The 15,710-nt window shown below is 50.7% G+C and overlaps 1 protein-coding gene across 1 annotated transcript; it reads right to left on the bottom strand.

Annotated features, from left to right (window-relative positions):
- Positions 1-3,027: 3,027 nt before the first annotated feature.
- Positions 3,028-14,920, bottom strand: LOC144487472 (cell adhesion molecule CEACAM6-like; the record flags this gene model as incomplete). The annotated part of the gene is made up of 6 exons (XM_078205566.1): positions 3,028-3,151; positions 4,601-4,699; positions 6,775-6,842; positions 10,909-11,010; positions 12,543-12,818; positions 14,648-14,920. Coding segments are annotated over 6 exons (917 nt in total), but the record flags the coding sequence as incomplete, so codon positions are not given.
- Positions 14,921-15,710: the final 790 nt, after the last annotated feature.

The following is a 15,710-nucleotide window of genomic DNA, read 5'->3' on the forward strand; positions in this document are numbered from 1 at the left end:
CCTCCGTCTCTGGGACCTTCTCGAATTCACCACGGCGATCACAGAGTCATTGTGAAGCAAAAGGCTGTTCGGCCCATCGAGTGGATTCCGCTCCCTGTGGACCAATCCTGTCAGTCCCATTCTCACCCCACTCCATCCCCGTATTCCAGCCAGTTCATTTCCTTCGACTTCCCGTCCAGATTTCTTCCTGAAATCGTTGATTGTTTCCTCGGAGGCTGTGGGGGTCCGGCTCACTGAAACTCATGGAATGTCTCCTCGTATTCCCTCTCGTGTGGAACCTTCAATCCGTGTCCCGCTTGTCCTTGTCCCATCAGACAGCGGGGCAAGAGTTATTTTCCTTCTCCACTTTCTCTAAACCCATCACTGCCTTGTCCACCTGAGTTGGAAGTCTCACAACTCCAGGTTCAAGTCCAACAGGTTTATTTGGAATCACGAGCTTTCGGAGCACTGCCCTTTCATCAGGTGAGTGGAGAGGTAGGTTTCACAAACACGGCATATATAGGCAAAGACACAATTGCAAGATAATGGTTGGAATGCGAGTCTTTACAGGTAACCAAGTCTTTACAGGGACAGACAGTGTGAATGCATTGGGTGCAGCAACCAAAGAGGAAAGAGTCGAACTGGACCCCTCTGGAAGGGCGCTGCCCTAGATTCAAAGAACAAAGAACAGTGCAGCACAGGAACAGGCCCTTCGGCCCTCCAAACCTGCGCCGATCATGATGCCTGCCTAAACTAAAACCGTATGCACTTACGGAGTTCGTAATCTTCCATTTCCATCCTATTCACGTATTCGTCTAGTTGCCCCTTAAATGCCGCTATCGTACCTGTTCCCACCACCTCCCCAGGCAGCGCGTTCCAGACATTCACCACCCTCTGTGTAAAAAACCTGCCTCGCACATCTCCTCTAAACTTGTCCCCACGCACCTTAAACCCATGTCCCCTCGTACTTGACTTTTCTATCCTAGGAAAGAGCATCTGACTCTGTCCATGCCTCTCATAATCCCGTAAACTTCTATCAGGTCGTCCCTCAACCTCCGTCGTTCCAGTGAGAACAAACCGAGTTTCTCCAACCTCTCCTCGTAGCTAATACCCTCCAGACCAGGCAACATCCTGGTAAACCTCCTCTGTACCTTCTCCAAAGCATCCACATCCTTCTGGTAGTGTCTACCTTGACTACCTTATCCACCTGCGTTGCCACTTTCACTGATTGGTGGACATGTACACCCAGATGTCTCTGCTTGTCAACTCGACATGTGTGCTCAAACCATCAGGCGATGTGTCAATGCCAGATTCATCAGCCGCACTCACAAGACAGCCCCGAAACACTCACACTGTCTGGACCTGTAAAGACTTGGTTACCTGTAAAGACTTGCATTCCAACCATTATCTTGCAATTGGGCTTTGTCTATACTTGCCGTGTTTGCGAAACCTAGCTCTCCGCTCACCTGATGAAGGAGCAGTGCTCCAAAAGCTCGTGATTCCAAATAAACCTGTTGGACTTTAACCTGGTGCTCTGAGACTTCTTACTGTGCCCACCCTAGTCCAACGCTGGCATCTCCACATCTCGCCCACCACTAATCCCCCGCTTAAATCTTTCCCTCTCTGAGGAGAACGGTCCTGGGTTTCTCTAACCCAACCCTCTAACTCAAACCCTGTCCTGAACCGACGTGTTAAACCTCTCTCCTCACCCTTTGGAAGGACCCTCAGTAAAATGCGGGTGGATGGGGGGGCCAGAACTGGAGGGTGGTGAATGCGTGGAATTCACTACCACCAGGTGTAGTTGAGGTCAAAGCGTTGTGTGATTTCAAGAAGAAATTAGAATCATAGAATCCCAACAGTGCGGAAGGAGGCCATTCGGCCCATCGAGTCTGGACCAACCACAATCCCACCCAGGCCCGAACCCCATAACCTTACTTATTTACCTTAGCTAGCCCCCTCTGACACTAAGGGGCAACTTAGCATGGCCAATCCACCTAACCTGCACATCTTTGGACTGTGGGAGGAAACCGGAGCACCCGGAGGAAAGCCACGCAGACACGGGGAGAACGCGCAAACTCCACACAGACGGTGACCCAAGCCAGGAATCGAACCCGGGTCCTAGCGCTGTGAGGCAGCAGTGCTAAGCATTGTTCCACTGTGCCGCTCCTAGGTATAACTCTGAGGGCCAAAGGGATTAAGGGATACGGGGGGAAGGGGGGGATCAGGATATTGAATTTGATGATCAGCCATGATCAAAATGAATGGCGGCGCAGCTCGAAGGGCCGGATGACCTACTCCTGCTTCTAGTTTCTATGGTCACAATACTGTGGCCTAACTCAGAGCTTTACATAAATACTCAGCATGGCTTCCTTGACCTTGTTGCTCAGCCCTTGTGTCTCTGAAACCCCAGATTCCATTTGCTTTGTTCACCCCACTTCCGGTACATTCCGTCACCTCCGAGGATTGAATCATGTGAATCCTCCCCCCACTTCCCCAGAACCACCCCCCCCCCCCACCCGCCCCCCACCCCCGCCAACCCCCAGCACATTCCATCAGCGGGCCTACTTTGTCTCCCCTTTATGCCTTCAGCCTGATGGTATGACCTCAAACTCGTGGTGAGGAAGCCTCGACGTGGTTAAGTCAATGCTCCAGGGTTTCCCCAGCTGACAGTTTGACATTCCCTCTGCCACGCCACTGCCGCCCATTACCAAGATGGCTGCCGCTCTCACGGGCCAACGCAACGACAGACAGAGCAAAGAGTTCAGAGCAACGGGTACCCAGGAGCCGGCTTGGATCTTCAGGATCCCAGCTCTTCCTCAACGTGGAGACGGAAGCGAAACTCCCAAGAGCGACGGAGGAATCCCTTTCCGGAATTCCGGAACTGTGCGGGCAACGGCATGCACAACCGGCGAGGCCTGGCGGGAAATTTGGCACGTGGTCGAGAGAACAGTCACCCGTCATTTCCCATACCGGTTGCCGCACCCCTCCCCCTCCCACCCATCTTCCTACGTAACCTCCCCAGACCCCTCCCTCCCCCAGCACCCCACCCCTGTGTTGGCCATCCCAGAATCCCTCACACCAAGGTGGATAGCTGACCGCTCCGGTCCGTCTGTGATGAGAAGAGGCTGACCCCTCCGTCCACGGTGGAGGCGACCATCGAACCGTTCGAGGGCTGGAGGGGTTGCGGGGGGGAGGGACAGAGGGAGGGCACAGAAGAATGGGGGAGAAGGTTAGCGGGATTGGTCACATCGCAACATACCCGATTCAGTCAAACCCACCCATCACCTGAAACACCCCCAAAACAGCAAGAAACATTCAGCCCTTATTCAAAGGGTATAAAATTTGGGAAGTCTTGCTAAATCTCTGCAAGACACTCGTTAGATTACACCTGGAATACTGGGAATACTGGGTCTTATCCAAGGAAAGACCTACTGGCATTGGAGGCAGTCCAGAAAACGTGTGATATGGGTGGAATTGCACCCCCCGCCCCCACGGGAATTGTGAGGGCGGGGGGCAGACCATCATGCAAAGGTCTGTTTACCTCAGGCAGGAATTTCCGGTCTTGGGGGCGAGCGCGGCTGGAAAAATCCCGCCCAGACAAAGGGAACGAGAGAGAAAGATGAGAGGAAAAATGTGTGATACGGAGAGAGAGAGAATGAGAGAGAAAGATGGGAAGGAAAATGTGTGATACGGAGAGAGAGAGTGAGACAGAGAGGGAGAGAGAGCGAAACAGAGAGAGAGAGAGCTAGAGAGAGAGAGAGAGATGAGAGGGAAAATTGTGATCCAGAGAGAGGGAACGAGAGAACAAGAGAGAAATAGGAGAAGGTAAATATGCCATACTGAGAGGAGAGAGAGAGAATGAGAGGGAGAATGAAAGAGAGAAAGAGAGAGAGAAAAAATAAGAGAGATTGAGAAACAGAGAGAGAACGAGAGAGAGAGAGAATGAGAAGATGAGAGGAAAAATGTGTGATACAGACAGAGAATGAGAGAGAGAGAGAGAAAGAGAGAGATCAGTGAGGAAATGTGTGACAGGAAGAGAGAGAGAGGGAACGAGATCGAGAATGTGAGAAATGAAAGGGAAATCACAAAAAGCTGGCATGCAAGTTGAGCAGGTAATAGAAGAGCAAATGGAATGTTGGCCTTTATTTCAAAGGGAATAGAGTATAAAAATAGGGAAGTCTTGCTAAAACTGTACAAGGCATCAGTTAGACCACACCTGGAATACTGGGATCTGTTCTGGTCCCCTTATCTAAGGACATATATACTGGCATTGGAGGCAATCCGGAGAGTAGGTTCACGAGGTTGATCCCGGGTATGGAGGGATTTTCTTACGAGGAGAGGTTGAGTAGTTGGGCCTGTACTCACTGGAGTTTAGAAGATTGAGAGGTGACCTTATTGAGACATGTCGGATTCTCAGGGGGCTGGACAGGGTAGATACTGAGAGGTTGTTTCCCCTTGTGGGAGAGTGTAGGACCAGAGGGCATCATCTTTCTGAAGTTGGGGTACTGTGCAGGATGCTGTGAGCGACCCATACATCCAAACATCCCTCCCATTGCAAACCTCAGAGAAATAAAGAGTGGACATTTCCATGGGATTGTTTGTGTTCCGGGGGTATAATTACCGGGTAGATGCTGTACACGGACATTCGGTCGGCACTGTAGATTGGAGTGGGCGAGATGCCACGCTGGGCTTCCGGGTACTCGTTCATCCATGGCAGCACCTATGAAGACAGAAGTGTTGGCGGTCAGAGAGGGGGCACGGGTGTCGCGGTGGGAGGAGCGCTGGGGCCATCAGCCCCCCCACCGAGGGGCAGTTGGAGGGTGAGTCAGTCAGGGCAATTCTGAATGTGTGGCCAAATTCCCCCCCAACTCCAATTTCACTTTGCGCGTATAGGGCCTGAGTGGGATTGTAGTTGGTGCAGACTCGATGGGCCGAATAGCCTCTTTCTGCACTGTAGGATTCTATGATTCTATGACACCACTGTAGTGGGTCGGATCTCAAACAATGACAAGACAGAGTACAGGAATGAGATAGAGAATCTGGTGAACTGGTGCGGCAACAATAATCTCTCCCTCAATGTCAACAAAATGAAGGAGATTGTCATCAACTTCAAGAAGGGTAGTGCAGAACATGCCCCTGTCTACATCAATGGGGACGAAGTAGAAATTAAAGTTTATTCATTAGTGTCACAAGTAGGTTTACATTGACACAGCAATGAGGTTACTGTGAAACTCCCCTAGTCGCCACACTCCGGCGCCTGTTCGGGTACACTGAGGGAGAATTTAGCACGGCCAATGCACCAAACCGGCACGTCTTTCGGACTGTGGGAGGAAACCGGAGCACCCGGAGGAAACCTACACAGACACAGGGAGAATGTGCAGACTCCACACTGACAGTGACCCAAGCCGGGAATCGAACCCGGGTACTTGAGGCTGTGAGGCAGCAGTGCAAACCACTGTGCCACCTTGCCAACCTGGTCGAAAGTTTCAAGATTTTAGGTGTCCAGATCACCAACAACCTGTCCTGGACCCCCCATGCTGACACTATAGTTAAGAAAGCCCACCAACGCCTCTACTTTCTCAGAAGTCTAAGGAAATTCGGCATGTCAGCTACAACTCTCACCAACTTTTATAGATGCTCCATAGAAAAGATTCTTTCTGGGTGTATCACAGCTTGGTATGGCTTCTGCTCTGACAAAGATTGCAAAAAATTACAAAGGGTGTGAATGTAGCCCAATCCATTATGCAAACCAGCCCCCCATCCACTAACTCCGTCCACACTTCCCACTGGCTCGGAAAAGCAGCCGGCATAATTAAGGACCCCAGGCACACCGGATATTCTCTCTTCCACCTTCTTCCGTCGGGAAAAAGATACAAAAGTCTGAGGTCACGTACTAACCAACTCAAGAACAGCTTCTTCCCTGCTGCTGTCAGACTTTTGAATGGACCGACCTCGCATTAAGTTGATCTTTCTCGACACGCTAGCTATGACTGTAACACTACATTCTGCACTCTCTCCTTTCCTTCTCTGTGAACGGTATGCTTTGTCTGTATAGCGCACAAGAAACAATACTTTTCACTGTATACTAATACATGTGACAATAATAAATCAAATCAAATCAGTGGTCAGGGTTGATCACTGGTTAGCTGCCTCTCTGGCTCTGAATGTTAAATGATTCAAGTGTGGGGACTCACATCGCCAGGGACGCGGCTTCAATTCAGGCCTGGGGTCACTGTCTGTTTGGAGTTTGCACGTTCTCCCCGTGTCTGCGTGGGTTTCCTCCGGGCACTCCGGTTTCCTCCCACAGTCCAAAGATGTGTAGGCTAGGTGGATTGGTCATGCTAAATTGCCTCTTAGTGTCCAAAGATGTGCAGGTTGGGGAGATTGGCCATGGGATAGGGCCTGGGTAAGGTACCCTGTCAGAGAGAGTTGGTACATATCCGAGGGCCGAATGGCCTCATTCTGCACTGCAGACAGTCTACGATTCTGTGACTTCTCCTCCAGGGGCCAATATTCCTCCTTCAACCACTGCCACTCATAAAACGTAAAGAGAGCAACTGGGTCATTTTCGCGCTGCCGCTTGTGGGATCTTGCTGTGCACCAATACTGCTTTGTTTACTCAAGTCGAACAGTGACTACACCAGTGCGTTGCTGGCTCTGAATATTTTGGGATGTCCTGACCGGTGCTATGGGAACGGAAGTCTATCCGAGTCTTGTCTCCCTGAATATCGAAGCCGGGAGTTGTGTGGATCTGGGGGTGACCTGCAGGGAGATTCCGGAGGGGAGGTCACTTACCTTTGCCTCGTTATGATTGGGGGTCTTCTTCAGGGGCGGCTTGCTGACTGCCTTGTTCTTCTGTGCACCTGTGGAAGTGAGAATGAGGGTCAGTGTGTGAGGGACACACATTCCTACCCAGGATAAAACAGGACGCTGCCTCGGGGGAAGCACCAGGCTGATTCCGGGGATGGCGGGACTGGTGTATGAGGAGAGATTGACGAGGTTAGGATTGTTTTTGCTGGAGTTCAGATGAACGAGGGGGGATCTCATAGAGACTTATAAAATTGTAACAGGATTAGACAGGGTAGATGCAGGAAGGACGTTCCCGATGGTGGGGGAGTCCAGAACCAGGGGTCACAGTCTGAGGATTCAGGGTAGACCATTTAGGACGGAGGTGAGGAGACATTTCTTCACCCAAAGAGTGGTGAGCCTGTGGAATCATTATAATGTAGGGAGGAGTTATACAATAAATGGCAGAGTCATCAGGAGTATAGAAACACAGAGGGACCTAGGTGTGCAAGTCCACAAATCCTTGAAGGTGGCAACACAGGTGGAGAAGGTGGTGAAGAAGGCATATGGTATGCTTGCCTTTATAGGACGGGGTATAGAGTATAAAAGCTGGAGTCTGATGTTGCAGCTGTATAGAACGCTGGTTAGGCCACATTTGGAGTACTGCGTCCAGTTCTGGTCGCCGCACTACCAGAAGGACGTGGAGGTGTTAGAGAGAGTGCAGAGAAGGTTTACCAGGATGTTGCCTGGTATGGAGGGTCTTAGCTATGAGGAGAGATTGGGTAAACTGGGGTTGTTCTCCCTGGAAAGACGGAGAATGAGGGGAGATTTAATAGAGGTGTACAAGATTATGAAGGGTATAGATAGGGTGAACAGTGGGAAGCTTTTTCCCAGATCAGAAGTGACGTTCACGAGGGGTCACGGGCTCAAGGTGAGAGGGGTGAAGTATAACTCAGATATTAGAGGGACGTTTTTTACACAGAGGGTGGTGGGGGCCTGGAATGCGTTGCCAAGTAGGGTGGTGGAGGCAGGCACGCTGACATCGTTTAAGACTTACCTGGATAGTCACATGAGCAGCCTGGGAATGGAGGGATACAAACGATTGGTCTAGTTGGACCAAGGAGCGGCACAGGCTTGGAGGGCCGAAGGGCCTGTTTCCTTGCTGTACTGTTCTTTGTTCTTTGTTCTATCACAGGAAGTAGTTGATGCCAAAACATTGAATGTATTCAAGAGGCAACTGGATATCGTACTTGGGGTGAATGGGATCGAAGGTTATGGGGAGAAAGCAGGATTAGGCTATTGAGTTGGATGATCAGCGATGAGGAGAGATTTGTTCTCACTGGAACGACGGAGGTTGAGGGGTGACCTGATAGAGGTTTACAAGATTATGAGTGGCATGGACAGCGTGGATAGTCAGAAGCTTTTTCCCAGGATAGAAAAGTCAAGTACCAGGTTTAAAGTGCGTGGGGGAAGATTTAGAGGAGATGTGCGAGGTAAGCTTTTTACACAGAGGGTGGGGAATGTCTGGAACGCGCTGCCTGGGGAGGTGGTGGGAGCAGGTACGATCGCGGCATTGAAGGGGCAACTAGACGAATACATGAATAGGATGGGAATGGAAGTGCATACGGTTTTAGCTTAGGCAGGCATCATGATCAGCACAGGCTTGGAGGGCCGAAGGGCCTGTTTCTGTGCTGTACTGTTCTTGTTCTTTGATCAGCCATGATGGTGATTAATGGTGGAGCAGGCGCAAAGGGCCGAATGGCCTCCTCCTCCTCCTATCTGCTATGTTTCTGTGCCTCTGTAAGAGACACAGTAAGAAGTCTCACAACACCAGGTTAAAGTCCAACAGGGTTATTTGGTAGCAAAAGCCACTAGCTTTCAGAGCGCTGCTCCTTCGTCAGGTGAGTGAGGACTTGTGTTCACAAACAGGACATATAAAGACACAAACTCAATTTACAAAATAATGGTTGGAATGCGAGTCTTTACAGGTAATCAAGTCTTAAAGTTACAGACAATGTGAGTGGAGAGAGGGTTAAGCACAGGTTAAAGAGATGTGTATTGTCTCCAGACAGGACAGTTAGTGAGATTTTGCAAGCCCAGGCAAGTCATGGGGGTTACAGATAGTGTGATATGAACCCAATATCCCGGTTGAGGTCATCCTCATGTGTGCGGAACTTGGCTATCAGTCTCTGCTCAGCGACTCTGCGCTGTCGTGTGTCGTGAAGGCCGCCTTGGAGAACGCTTACCCGAAGATCAGAGGCTGAATGCCCGCAACCACTGAAGTGCTCCCCAACAGGAAGAGAACACTCTTGCCTGGTGATTGTCGAGCGGTGTTCATTCATCCGTTGTCGTAGCGTCCCATTCACCTGACGAAGGAGCAGCGCTCCGAAAGCTAGTGGCTTTTGCGACCAAATAAACCTGTTGGACTTTAACCTGATGTTGTGAGACTTCTTACTGTGTTTACCCCAGTCCAACACCGGCATCTCCACATCATGGCTACCATTGACTCTGTAAGAGACAGCAGGAGTGTGGGACTGAATCTAACTGGGGGCAGAGGCCGGCCCTGTGGCGACTGATCGGCACAGAGGCTCAGCAGCCTGGACAGTTTCCAAAGCCATGTGGGAATCCCGGCTGGATTGAACCTCCTGCAGACTCCATGGGCCTGCCCAGACACACTGAGAGGGGTTCCGAGCAGCAAACTCTCTCTGCTGGGGCTGGAATCTCGCTGTGCACAAGTTAGGCCACAGATTACACCAGAGCTCGTGAGTACATCGGAACAGAGGAATCAGGAGCATGAGGAGGCCATTCAGCCCTTCCAGCCGCTCCTCCATTCTATATGATCACAGCTGATCTCCATCTCATCCTAACTCCACTTCCCTGCCTTTTCCCCATAGCCCTTCATCCTGCTTTTGATCAACATGTGTGAGTGAGTGAGTGAGTGAGTGAGTGAGTAAGTGAGTGAGTGAGTGAGTGAGTGAGTGAGTGAGTGAGTGAGTGAGTGAGTGAGTGAGTGAGAGTGAGTGGGTGGGTGGGTGGGTGGGTGAGTGAGTGAGTGGGTGGGTGGGTGTGTGAGTGAGTGAGTGAGTGAGTGAGAGTGTGAGTGAGTGAGTGTGAGTGAGGTGGGTGAGTGAGTGAGAGTGTGAGTGTGTGTGAGTGGGTGGGTGTGTGAGTGTGAATGTGAGTGAGTGAGTGTGAGTGAGTGAGTGTGAGTGAGTGAGTGAGTGTGAGTGAGTGGGTGAGTGTGAATGAGTGTGAGTGAGTGAGTGTGAGTGAGTGTGAGTGACTGTGAGTGAGGGAGTGAGTGAGTGAGTGTGAGTGAGTGGGTGTGTGAGTGAGTGGGTGTGTGAGTGAGTGGGTGTGTGAGTGGGTGTGTGTGTGAGTGAGTGAGTGAGTGTGAGGTGAGTGAGTGTGAGTGAGTGAGTGAGTAAGTGAGTGTGTGGGAGCGAGAGGGAGAGAGTGGGAGTGTGAGAGAGTGTGAGAGAGAGAGTGAGAGAGTGAGAGAGTGTGAGAGATTGAGAGAGAGCGAGTGAGAGAGTGTGAGAGAGAGAGAGAGAGAGCGTGAGAGTGAGAGAGTGTGAGAGTGAGAGTGTGAGCGTGAGGGAGTGTGAGAGAGTGAGAGCGAGTGAGAGTGTGTGAAAGAGTGTGAGAGAGTGTAAGAGAGTGTAAGAGAGTGTGTGTGTGAGTGCATTTTGAAGGAGTAATTACTTTACCTTCATATTTCACTTAGTAAGCTTTGTCTTTGTAGCTGACAGGATTGGTTTTATAATAAACTAATGATGATGTTGTTTATTGAACAGAGGCTGCTGAAGGTGTCTGTTACTCTGGGTAACAGCAGCGAGGTGGACAACTGGCCATTCTGGCAATGAATTAAACTGTTAAGGAATGGTGTGAGCGGGAGAGCAGTGAAGGGGGGGCGGGGGGGGGGGGGGCATGGGGGACAGTAAGACTGCGATCCCCTCCCATCGGATCCAAACAATATCCCACCGGTCTTTCCAGAGCCCAGCTGGCCGGATATGGAGTGCTGAGGGAGCGGGGAACACAGATTCACCGAGAGTCCGCGACCCTTACGCTGGGAAACACGACAGAGAGATCCCCATCAAACAGCGATAGGAGTGAGCGATCAGAGGCAGGAGTTATACTCACGCTTACGCCGAACCAGGAAAATGATCAGCAGGATCAGGAGAAGCAAGCCAGCTGCTGCTCCGATGGCTATTCCCACAACTGCTCCCACACTCAGACAGTAATCTGCCAGTGAGAGAGAGACAAACATTATAAACACCAGCCATGTCAGTTTTGATTTGATTTAGTATTGTTGCATGTATTGGGGGCGATAGTGAAAAGTCTTGTTTCTTGCGCACTATAGAAAGCATACTGTTCATAGAGTACATAGGCGAGAAGGAAAGGAGAGGGTTCAGAATGGAGGGAATCAAAACTGTATGTTATATTACAGGTGACGCCTCACCCTGTACAATTCAAACAAATCCTCCCCATTTTTAAACTCCAACCACTGTTCAATTAAGGCCAAAATATCACCAAGAGGCTCAGGGTGGTTCATCTATAGAATAATAGATACCCGGGAGTGAGTTACAGAGTGGAATCTAATCGAGGGGTTTGGGGTGGTTCATCTATAGAATAATAGATACCCGGGAGTGAGTTACAGACCGGAATCTAATCGAGGGTTCGGGGTGGTTTATATATGGAATAATAGATACCTGGGAGTGAGTTGCAGACTGAAATCTAATCGAGGGGTTTGGGTGGTTTATATATAGAATAACAGATACCCAGGAGTGAGTTACAGACTGGAATCTAATCGAGGGGCTCGGGGTGGTTTATCTATAGAATAATAGATACCTGGGAGTGAGTTGCAGACTGAAATCTAATCAAGGGGTTTGGGTGGTTTATATATAGAATAACAGATACCCGGGAGTGAGTTACAGACTGGAATCTAATCGAGGGTTTGGGGTGGTTTGTATATCGAATAACGGATACCCGGGAGTAAGTTACAGACTGGAATCTAATTGAGTGGTTCGGGGTGGTTTATATATAGGATAACAGATACCCGGGGAGTGAGTTACAGACTGGAATCTAATCGAGGGGTTCATGGTGTTAATATATCGAATAACAGATACCCGGGAGTGAGTTACAGACTGGAATCTAATCGAGGGGTTCGGGGTGTTTTATATATAGAATAATAGTTGCCTGGGAGTGAGTTACAGACCGGAATCTAATCGAGGGATTTGGGGTGGTTTATATATAGAATAACAGATACCCTGGAGTGAGTTACAGACTGGAATCTAATCGAGGGCTTTGGGATGGTTTATATATAGAATAACAGATACCCGGGAGTGAGTTACAGACTGGAATCTAATCGAGGGATTTGGGGTGGTTTGTATATCGAATAACGGATACCCGGGAGTGAGTTACAGACAGGAATCTAATCGAGGGGTTCGGGGTGGTTTATATAGAGAATAACTGATACCCGGGAGTGAGTTACAGACTGGAATCTAATCGAGGGGTTTGGGGTGTTTTATATAGAGAATAACAGATACCCGGGAGTGAGTTACAGTCTGGAATCTAATCGAGGGGTTCGGGGTGGTTTATATATAGAATAACAGATACCCGGGAGTGAGTTACAGACTGGAATCTAATCGAGGGGTTTGGGGTGTTTTATATAGAGAATAACAGATACCCGGGAGTGAGTTACAGACTGGAATCTAATCGAGGGGTTCGGGGTGGTTTACGGGGTATTAGTTGTATTGGTTGAGGCTGTACTTTACCCACGATGATGATTTGAGTGGATGCTGTGATCTCCTTGTTCGTCTTGGCGTTGCGGATGATGCAGGTATAATTGCCGCTGTCCGTAAGCTTGGTGCTGTCAAAAGGGATGGAGCTCTCTTGTTGAATCAGCTGCCCATTGTGAAGCCATGTGTACACAGCCACTGGCACCGACACAACATCGCAGGATAACCTGCCACTCCTGCCCAACAAGAATTGATCAGGAACCACACAGTCTGACTGAAAATCCCTCCGGATCGCTGCTGACTCCGGACCGTCTGCGTTGGGAAAGAATGGTTGAGTTAGAGAAGAACACTACACAGCACTGCCCTGCCCCAGAAGTGTGTATGTGTGGGTGTTTGTGTGATTGAGTTCATAGGTATGTGCCGATGTGAATGTGTGCCAGAGGTGCGCGCGCGACAGTGTGCGTGTGCGCAAGTGTGCGCGCGACGGTGTGCGCGCGACATTGTGCACGTGACAGTGTCCGTGTGCGCAAGTGTGCGTGCGATGGTGTGCATGTGAGAGGTGCGCACGCAAACGGTGTGCGCGCGACGGTGTGTATGTGTGATGGTGTGCGCGCACGACAGTATGCACGTGACAGTGTGTGCATGTGACGGTGTGCACGCGACGGTGTGCGCGCGACGTGTGCGCGCGACGTTGTGCGCACGACAGTGTTGTTTGTCGTATATATAAATGATCTGGGGGAAAACGTACTGGGTCTGATTAGTAATTTTGCGGATGACACAGAGATTGGTGGAGTTGCTGATAGCGCCGGGGATTGTCGGAGGATACAACAGGATATCGATAGATTGGAGACTTGGGCACAGAGATGGCAGATGGAGTTTAATCCGGGTAAATGCAAGGTGATGCATTTTGGAGGATCAAATGTAGGTGTGAATGATACTGTAAATGGCAGAACCCTGAGGAACAGTAACAAACAGAGGGATCTGGGCGTGCAGGTCCACAGTTCCCTAAAAGTGGCAACTCAGGTGGCCAAGGTGATGAAGAAGGCGTATGGAATGCTTGCCTTCACCAGCCGGGGCATTGAGTACAGGAGTTGGGAAACGATGTTGCTGCTATATAAAACCTCGGTAAGGCCGCATTTGGGGTATTGTGTGCGGTTCTGGTCACCACACTACCAGCAGGATGTGGAAGCTTTGAAGAGAGTGCACAGAAGGTTCACCAGGATGTTGCCCGGTCTCGAGGGTGTTGGCTATGAGGAGAGGTTGAATAAACTCGGATTGTTTTCACTGGAAAGACGGAGGCTGAGGGGAGACCTGATAGAGGGTCTACAAAATGATGAGAGGCACAGACAGGGTGGATAGTCAGAGGCTTTTACCCAGGGTGGAAGTGTCAATTACAAGGGGGGCACAGGTTCCAGGTGAGGGGGGGAAGTTTAAGGGAGATGTGCGGGGGAGGTTTTTCACACAGAGAGTGGTGGGTGCCTGGAACGCGCTGCCAGAGGAGGTGGTGGAAACAGGTGCATTAGCAACATTTAAGAGGCATCTGGATGGATACATGGATAGGGAGGGAATAGAGGGATACGGACCGAGTCAGGGCAGAGGGTTTTTTTTAGTTTAGTTAGGGCATCATGATCGGCACGGGCTTGGAGGGCCGAAGGGCCTGTTCCTGTGCTGTACTTTTCTTTGTTCTTTGAATGTATGTGTCAGTGAGTGAGTGTGTGTGTGAGTGTGTGTGTGAGTGTGTGAGAGTGTGTGTGTGTGAGTGTGTGTGTGAGTGTGTGTGTGTGAGGGTGTGTGCGTGTGAGGGTGTGTGAGAGTGTGTGCGTGTGTGTGTGAGTGTGTGTGTGTGTGAGTGTGTGTGTGAGTGTGTGAGTGGGTGTGTGTGTGTGTGTGAGTGTGTGTGTGCGTGTGTGTGTGAGAGTGTGTGTGAGTGTGTGTGTGTGTGAGTGGGTGTGTGTGTGAGTGTGTGTGCGTGAGTGTGTGTGTGTGAGAGGGTGTGTGTGTGTGTGTGAGTGAGTGTGTGTGTGAGAGCGTGTGTGTGTGTGTGTGCGTGAGTGTGTGTGTGTGCGTGAGTGTGTGTGTGTGCGTGTGAGTGTGTGTGAGGTTTTGAGTGTGCGACAGTGTGTGAGAGTGTCGGTACTTACAGTAGACAGTGAGGAGGCGGCTGTGGGAGTTGGTACTGATGGGGTTGTGTACGGTACAGCTGTAGGAATCCGCATCATCGCGGCTCACAGGCTGTATCCGGACTTCACTGCCAGACACAGTTACGCGGCTGCTATTGGACAGAACGCTGTCCCCCTTCCTCCATGTGTAGGTCACTCTCGAGCCAGTGAGCGCTGAACATGTCAGCCGCACCTCTGCATCCCCCTCAAACACATCAGAGGCAGACAAAACAATCGACACATTGGTGACTGGCTCTGCATGGAGAAAAGAGTCATTCTCAGCAATGCAGCACTCCCTCAGTACTGACTCTCTGACAGTGCAGCACTCCCTCAGTACTGACTCTCTGACAGTGCGGCACTCCCTCAGTACTGACTCTCTGACAGTGCGGCACTCCCTCAGTACTGACCCTCTGACAGTGCAGCACTCCCTCAGTACTGACCCTCTGACAGTGCAGCACTCCCTCAGTACTGACCCTCTGACAGTGCCGCACTCCCTCAGTACTGACCCTCTGACAGTGCGGCACTCCCTCAGTACTGACCCTCTGACAGTGCAGCACTCCCTCAGTACTGACCCTCTGACAGTGCAGCGCTCCCTCAGTGCTGACCCTCTGACAGTGCGACACTCCCTCAGTACTGCCCCTCTGACAGTGCAGCACTCCCTCAGTACTGACCCTCTGACAGTGCAGCACTCCCTCAGCACTGACCCTCTGACAGTGCGGCACTCCCTCAGTACTGACCCTCTGACAGTGCAGCACTTCCTCAATACTGACCCTCTGACAGTGCAGCACTCCCTCAATACTGACCCTCTGACAATGCAGCACTCCCTCAGTACTGACCCTCTGACAGTGCGGCACTCCCTCAGTACTGACCCTCTGACAGTGCAGCACTCCCTCAGTACTGACCCTCTGACAGTGCAGCACTCCCTCAGTACTGACCCTCTGACAATGCAGCACTCCCTCAGTACTGACCCTCTGACAGTGCAGCACTCCCTCAGTACTGACCCTCTGACAGTGCAGCACTCCCTCAGTACTGACCCTCTGACAGT

The sequence above is a fragment of the Mustelus asterias genome, unplaced genomic scaffold, assembly GCF_964213995.1.
Source record: "Mustelus asterias unplaced genomic scaffold, sMusAst1.hap1.1 HAP1_SCAFFOLD_828, whole genome shotgun sequence".
NCBI classification, from domain to species: domain Eukaryota; kingdom Metazoa; phylum Chordata; class Chondrichthyes; order Carcharhiniformes; family Triakidae; genus Mustelus; species Mustelus asterias.